The sequence below is a fragment of the Bombyx mandarina genome, chromosome 06 (assembly GCF_030267445.1).
Source record: "Bombyx mandarina strain Sakado chromosome 06, ASM3026744v2".
In the NCBI taxonomy this organism is placed as follows: domain Eukaryota; kingdom Metazoa; phylum Arthropoda; class Insecta; order Lepidoptera; family Bombycidae; genus Bombyx; species Bombyx mandarina.
In genome coordinates, this window is record NC_143213.1 from 15,298,067 (window position 1) to 15,306,113 (window position 8,047).

At 40.5% G+C, this 8,047-nt stretch overlaps 1 protein-coding gene across 1 annotated transcript; it reads right to left on the bottom strand.

Annotated features, from left to right (window-relative positions):
• Nucleotides 1-885: 885 nt before the first annotated feature.
• On the bottom strand, nucleotides 886-7,338 carry alpha-PheRS (phenylalanine--tRNA ligase alpha subunit). The gene is made up of 6 exons (XM_028188447.2): nucleotides 6,890-7,338; nucleotides 6,190-6,544; nucleotides 5,277-5,554; nucleotides 2,687-2,827; nucleotides 1,966-2,173; nucleotides 886-1,134 (listed from the first exon to the last, which is right to left on the bottom strand). The coding sequence occupies exons 1-6, from the start codon at nucleotides 7,160-7,162 to the stop codon at nucleotides 914-916; spliced, it is 1,476 nt and encodes a 491-aa protein (XP_028044248.2). The 5' UTR covers nucleotides 7,163-7,338; the 3' UTR covers nucleotides 886-913.
• Nucleotides 7,339-8,047: the final 709 nt, after the last annotated feature.

Sequence of the window (8,047 nt, forward strand, 5' to 3'; positions counted from 1 at the left end):
GGGCCATGTTGCAGACTTGTAAAGGTAGGGACTCTTTATTTCCACTGAGGCTAACATTCGCGGCGCTTTGAACTATACGAAAACTGTTTTATCGAGGGCATCAAGACAAACAGTTCAATCATTGTGGAGACGGGCAAATGAGCTCGCACGACCCATCTTATTTTAAGTGGTTACTACAGTGCGCGTTGGCGAACTTTAAGGCGGCAGGGCATGAGCTCAAGGTAACATTATCAACAAAATTTAATAAATATATCAGTACTTAAAATCAAAGTTTGATGTACCTACCTAACTAAATATCATAAACATTTTATTTTAATTATAAATACGCACCACCCACCTATGCTTGAGAAAATTAAATTTACTAGATATTTAACTAAAACGCACAACAATTTTAGTGATACTGTCGGGTAAGCACAAAACATTCTGGTCATCTTCCTCGCCGAACCTTGAGACTAAGGGCTCGACGAGTAAATTAACCCATAGACACAGCCCACTGAGTTTCTCGCCGGATCTTCTCAGTGGGTCGCGTTTCCAATCCGGTGGTAGATTCTGCGAAGCACTGCTCTTCCTAGGGCCAGTGTTAGCAACACTCTCAGTTTGAGCCCCGTGAGCTCACCTACATTTTAAGGTGAAGCTGAAATAGTCGCTCAAGGCTATCAGCATAGGTAGGGGAAAAAATTGTGAACAAGTGTCAAATATCTCATTAGATCAGTACCCGGGGGCGGTACATACCAACGCACGCGGTGACATATCGGTTAAATCACGTAAAGGAGGGTAGATATTGAAGTTGCATAGGCTGCATTAATTACTTAACATCAGGTGCGACATAAGCTCATCTGCGTGTTGTAGTTCTGTGAAGATACAAAATAAATAAAAGTCAGAAGATTATCAACAATCAACAGATTTATTTAATTCATTTATCGAGCCTGCATATAGGGTTGTTGTAGACCATGCGCAGGTCGACCTTGGGCCCGACCAGGTCCCGGATGTTGTTGAGCCCGTACTTGATCATGGTGGGACGCTCGAGGGACAGGCCCCACGCTATCACGTTCACGTCTTCAGGCAGGCCCATGGGCAGCAGCATCTCAGGTCTGAACACCCCCGAATTACCAATCTCTATCCATTTGGCGAGACCTGAATGATATTGATACACCTTTGTAACTTCTTTCAGTGTGCTTAGTGCGAATTTTTTAACGTTCTCGATAGCGTAAAAGTTAGCTCGTATTTGTATGGAATGGGATCGTTCGCATACGTTTGCCGCTAGGGGCGCTGTTCCAACTGCATACAAAATTGGCTTAACTTTTACGCTATCGAGAACGTTAAGAAACTTGCAATAAGCACAGTTTACGTGCCCCGGAATTGACTCCCGGTCGTTCAACGTGTGTTCAGCTCGCGAGTGCCGCACGGGAACTGATATGTTACAGCTCGGTCGGAAGCTGACTGATGACCGACAGCACACTAGGCTCAAATTTTTTTATTGCTTAGATGTATAGACGAGCTTACGATCCCAAATGTAGGTCAACGACGTAAATACCGCCACTCATCTTGAGACATGAGTTCTAAGGTATCAGTAAAGCTACAACGGCTGCCCCGCCCTTTGAACTGAAACGCATGATCACTTTACGGCAGAAACAGGCAGGGTGGTCGTTACCTACCCACCCGTGCGAACTCACATGACGCCCTACCACCAGTTATTAAACAAATTATAACTTTTGCGGTTTTGTTTTAATTACACGATGTTATTCATTCACCGTGGAAGTCATTCGTGAACATTTGTTAAGTACGTATGTCATTAGAAAAATTGGTACCCGCAGGCGAGATTCGAACACTGGCACAGTCGCATCACTCGGCACGAACGCACCGGACGTCTTAACCTTTAGGCCAGGACGCGTGATTACCAAACAATGCATTCAACAGATATATTATTATTTGGGAACGTGTCCCAAGAGCACGCGAGGCGCTCACCGGTGTGGTAGGCGAATATTTCCATGCTGGGTTCGGTGTAGGGGTTGTACGCCGGCTTGAACTGCAGCTGGTCGAAGCCGAGCCTCTTGAAGAAGGCGTCCAGCACGGTGATGAGGTCGGCGAGCCCGAGCCCGCGGTCCGCGACCACGCCCTCCACCTGGTGGAACTCCGCCAGGTGGGTGGCGTCCAGGGTCTCGTTGCGGAACACCTATATATTGTGAATTAACCAAATTCAAATTGTTCACAACGAGACTAGTCTTAATTTTATTAACCAAAATTTCTATTAATCTATTCGGGACGTCCAATGTGTTATGCGATTTTGAACTTTACCTTAAGTGAACGTAAAAGTCTTTTCAAATGGCTATTAAACAGCTGCTTAAGAAAACTCCCCCACAAGTGGCCAAAAGTTCAGACACGCTGTTTGTGTTCTTTTTTTTATTTAATTTTTATTGCTTAGATGGGTGGACGAGCTCACAGCCCACCTGGTGTTAAGTGGTTACTGGAGCCCATAGACATCTACAACGTAAATGCGCCTCCCACCTTGAGATATAAGTTCTAAGTTCTCAGTATAGTTACAACGGCTGCCCCGCCCTTCAAACCGAAACGCATTACTGCTTCACGGCAGAAATAGGCGGGGTGGTGGTACCTACAGGTGCGGACTCACCAGAGGTCCTACCACCAGTGAAAAAGAGCAACCTGTGCAACAGAGCGAAGCGCTTACCTTATCGATGCTGAAGTACTTCTGCGGAGTGAACTCTGGTTGCTGCGCCAGCCGGTACAGCATCCTGGCGCTGACCGCCGTCGTGTGCGTCCGCAGCAGGTTCTTCTGCGCCTCCTCTATCTTCCAATCGTATCTGTAACCCTGGTCATATTATGCTGCATGTGACAATATTCAAACGCACATTTTATACTTGTCCAGACATATATAATTATTTGTTGAGTTCCGTGTGGTTTCAATTTTATCCTACAACTAGCTGTATCCGTCCGCTTCGTTGGGCAATTAAAATTAACTTTATTATTTCTCACCCCCACAAATATTCTCATCATTAACGCCCCCGCAACTGGTATAGGGAGTCTAACACTCATATAAATATTAGCCTATCCATTTAGTACATGTATTTTCTACATGGATACCAAGTTTCAAGTCAATCGGATGCATGGTTCAGTAGTTATAACGGAACATCCGTGAAAACCACTTTAGATTTATATATTAGTATAGAATAGAATGTATAGAAGCAATGAAGCTTTAAAATTTATTGGCTTAGTAGGCAGACGATCATACAGCCCACCCAACGCAGAGTGGTCACCGGCGTCCGGCGATATCCGCAATGTTTGGGCTCAGTCAACTACAGACTACCGCAAGCTCAAATTATATCGCGTTATACAAATTGTGAATAGGTTTCCATGGTGCAGCGGATGAGTAAGACTTCTTCAATAAATTTAATACTGGCACAAGATGAGTAAAAGCTGATTCTTTTAATGAATAGTTAATTTAGTGTTGTTTGTGTTCGTTGTTTACCAGATGCCTGCAGAAGTTCAGTCCGGTTATATGAACGTTGAGGAAGTTCCAACATACTTATTAAGTGACAACGTAATTACCATATCATATTAAAAGTACTGGTCGGACCTGACTGACGTTTTCGTGTAAAAATGTTTTAAATCCGAAAATTACGACCTTTTTTTTAATAATTAAATTCCGATGGTGTATAAACATTATTTAGAAATTAAAAAGTGTGTCTGTGGCCTGTTGGGTAATTTACCTATTGGGTAAGCGGCCTATTGGGTAAGTGGCCTATTGGGTAAGTGGCCTATTGGGTAAGTGGCCTATTGGGTAAGTGGCCTATTGGGTAAATGGCCTATTGGGTAAGTTGCCTATTGGGTAAGTTGCCTATTGGGTAAGTGGCCTATTGGGTAAGTGGCCTATTGGGTAAGTGGCCTATTGGGTAAGTGGCCTATTGGGTAAGTGGCCTATTGGGTAAATGGCCTATTGGGTAAGTTGCCTATTGGGTAAGTGGCATATTGGGTAAGTGGCCTATTGGGTAAGTGGCCTATTGGGTAAGTGGCCCATTGCAAATGCAAGCACGTTCTCATTGTTCTAAGTAAAACGTAGTTTCGAAGTATCGATGCTCGAAGGCGTCATGGCCTAGAGGATAAGACTCATACCGACCAACGCGACATTGCCGGAGTTCGAATCCCGCAGGCAGATGCAATTTTTTTTAAGAAATACGTACTTCACTCAAGTTCATGAACGACTAAATAACATCAACAACGTGCCGATGACACGACCCTGCTAGCTGCAGACGAATCTGAAATGTCTCTTTTCTTCAGCAAAATGGAACGTATCAGCAACAGCCTAGGCCTCTCCATAAATAGATCAAAAACGAAATTAATGGTGGTGGATCGTGCAAATGTTCTAAGATTGAGTGGGGCGCTTGGATTAGAGGTTGTAGACGAATTCGTGTATCTCGGGTCCTGCATCAGCAACAAAGGCTCATGTGAAACTGACGTGCGCCGACGTATCGGAATGGCTAAAAGTGCGATGTCTCAGCTACAGAAGATCTGGAAGAATAGAGGGATAGGCCTGAAAACTAAAACCAGACTGGTGCGGACTCTTGTTTTCTCTATCTTCTTGTATGGAGCTGAGACATGGACGTTGAAAGCAGCAGACCGAATGCGCATCGATGCTTTCGAAATGTGGTGTTGGAGACGCATGCTAAGAATTCCGTGGACAGCCTTCCGGACTAACGTGTCGATATTGAAGCAACTGGGCATCAAAATCAGACTGTCTACTGTATGTCTGAAGCGGATCCTCGAATATTTTGGTCACATTGCGAGGAAAGACGGTGATAACCTGGAAAAACTTATGATCACAGGGAAAGTTGAAGGCAACAGATCTAGAGGCCGCAGCCATACTCGTTGGTCCGATCAGATCCGCACCGCTTTGGACAGTACAGTGTACAGCGCGCTGCATGACGCCGTGGACAGGGGAAAGTGGAAAAAGATCCTAAGATTGAAGCTCATGGGTGATGGTGGTCACGACCCTCAGACATGAGGAGCACGACTCGAGGAGGAGGAGGAAATAACATCATGTAATAAAAATATATAATTACTAAACAATTGATACATAAACCTTGAGTATAAATGTGTAAGGCAGCACGTAAAGGGTGACGTATGTGAGTCCGGTAATCACATAACACCAGGTGCCTGCAGGTGCAGAGGTTAGTAAGATCATTCTAAATCATGATCGACATTAATATCTAAGCATTTTAATTTCATTCAACTGCGAATATTTAAGTCAGTAATTAACAAACCTGGGAGCCATATCCACCTTTACTGTGCACCTTCTTCACCCTCTCCAGGTATTCCATGGGGAACTCTGTGGTGGCAGCAGGCGAGGACATAAAGAATGTGTCGTGAGCATCCCTGGCTGGGTGCTGTTGAGGTTGGAACAGTGCATCAAAGTTCCAGAATGAACTCTCTATGTATTTATTAGTTGGCATCTCCGTGAAGCCCATTTCCAAGAATATCTCACGGAATTCCGACCTTACTTTCAAGAGGGGATGGAGGTGACCACATTCTGGTGGTTGGCCTGTGAAATTATATAATTTAATGATTTATTATGGATCACTAGTCAGAACAATTTCAACTCACAATTGGACTTTAGGCAATGTGGTATTTAAGACAAACAATTAATTAAATTCAATACATTATGACGAAGGTATTTGAATTTTGGGATAGTGTCCTCTTCATCTACTCTCATTACTTGCTTGCTTTTAAGCACTCCACTGCACACCAGTCACCATTTGACGTGTAATATAGCCCATAAACACAACCCACTAAGGTTTCGGATCTTCAAGTGGGTTGTAACTCCAATCATGAGACAAAAAAAGTCATTCTGCTCCATCCAGTAAGGAAGTTGTCAACATATTGATAGACAAGCTTTAACATTGATACTAACATTACAAGTAGTGTAAGCTTTGATACTATGAAATTACAGTAATTACATCTTTCTTATGGCTAAATAGATTTCAATGTTTTTCTGATAGATTAATTTTAATAATTTAAAAAAATTACATCTTTATGAGATGATACAAAACATAGTCAACATGTACAAGTACAAGTACTGATGCAGTAATTGAGAACTTCTTGGGTCTTAGATACTTCTCAAATTACATTTTTATTTTTATTATTATTTACCTGAAAAAGTTCTTAGAAAAAACTTACCTAAAGCATCAAAATTATATGGTTTGAATTCTAGAGTCTTCCATGAGCCACTCAACAACATGTCACTTGTTAAATCTGTTTCCAATTTCTTTATTGTTATCGCAAATTGGGGGCCCTTCGACAGCAAGAAGCTTTTAATGGTCACCTCTTGTAGAAGTTTCCTTTTTTTATAGTCATTTCTTATATTTTCTGGTAAATTATCTATACCTTTTCTAATTTCACTAAGGTTCTCCTGTACAATGTCTGTAATTGAATCAACTTTACGTTTGACAAGGGGCGGTCCACTTGATTTATCTATGTATATCCATCCAGATGACATGGCTTTACTGAATCCCACCTTAGCATTTGGTACCGTCTAGAACATAAACTTTCAGGTTACTTCAGCAACAACTTTTACACGTTTTACAAGTTTTATTATTTATTTTTATTTATGTAGTTGTTAAGAGAAACAAGAGAAGAAAATAAAATTTGTACGGATTTCATATTTCAAAAAATAATTAATGTACAAGGATCAATATAACATTATACATAATATTTTAATTTCTTAATAATCTAATGATATCATATTACTTGTTGACATTGTATCTATGTTATGACCAATTTATAATTTTTTTAAGTGTAAAGAAAAATCCTATTTTTTTGTATTCTATTCATTATTCTAGATGTAATCTAAGATAATGTTCAAGTTCAAAATGTTTACCTTCATAACTTCAGATTGCGGTACACCACTGTCTGGTATACTTCTGTATAATACGGCTTCGTGGCTACCATTATTAGCAACGAGTTCTCCTTCTTCAGTTAACTCCCATTTTGTAATCTTAACAGCTTCCGAAATAACCATTTCAAGAGCTTCCAAACTTTTTACAGCACCAACTATTTTTTGATGTTCTTCGTTGAATTCTTCACATAATTTTAAAGTGTCAGCTTTGTCGCTGTTTTCTAGATACTTTAAAATTCTTTCGTTCAATTCCATTTTGGGTTCTTCGCCCGAATATTTTAGCTTTTTAGGTTATAAAATCTCAAAACTGAGCTCCAGTTTTCACTGTTCCATTTCTATCAGCAGCAACGAGTAACAAAACGTCAAAACAACGTCAAAATCACAAAAAGCATCGAAAGCATTCTCACTAAAATTTTGTATTAGCATATATTAAGTGTATAATCTATGGTATTAGCTATCACTTTCATTCGTACACTTTTTTTATATGGCAATTGGCTATTTGTAATACTACTACTATTTCCATTTGTTGTTGATTTTACAAAAATCTTCAATCAGTTAAGTTATTCAATTCAAGTTAGTGGATTTTTGGAAAAAAGTCTAAAAGCCACGTCTACTAACGTTTTTTTCATTTTCCACTTGTCTATTTTCATACTACCTACCTACTTCCCACCTCGGATTCCCGCGAAATAGTTTTCTTTCATATCTCAAGTAAGCAGTAGTACCTACCTACCCCTTAACCATATAGTTTATGCCATATAATGTCTATAGATATTGTCGATATGGACCGGCAAAATAATCTTAGTTCAAATGAATTTTATTGCCGGCCGTAGAGTTTGCTTAACGACCAACATACTGTCTAATTCCGCAGTAAAGTGGTCAAGTGCAGTATTTTTCAAGGCTTATGTAGATGTTAAATTATCTAATTGTAATTTAGGCGTTACGTCTCTTGGGTGAAAGCATTCATGTTGTACTAAGTTTGGTTGTTACCTAAGTCCTGCAACACAATATTTTTGAATCAGTTGGGAGGCAATGAGAGGTCATATTCTTAATCTTTTATTAGTTTGTACTTTGTGGCTCAACTCAGTGAGCATGCTTCACAAAAGTGTGTTTGCTATCTATGATTCTAAATATAAGTATACC

Excerpts from the sequence above, each read along its gene's own strand:
- alpha-PheRS (XM_028188447.2), bottom strand. The coding sequence starts at position 7,162 with ATGGAATTGAACGAAAGAATTTTAAAGTATCTAGAAAACAGCGACAAA. Across the intron at positions 6,545-6,889 it reads CGCAATCTGAAGTTATGAAG|ACGGTACCAAATGCTAAGGT; the intron begins GTAAACATTTTG and ends TTTATGTTCTAG. Across the intron at positions 5,555-6,189 it reads ATATAATTTTGATGCTTTAG|GCCAACCACCAGAATGTGGT; the intron begins GTAAGTTTTTTC and ends ATAATTTCACAG.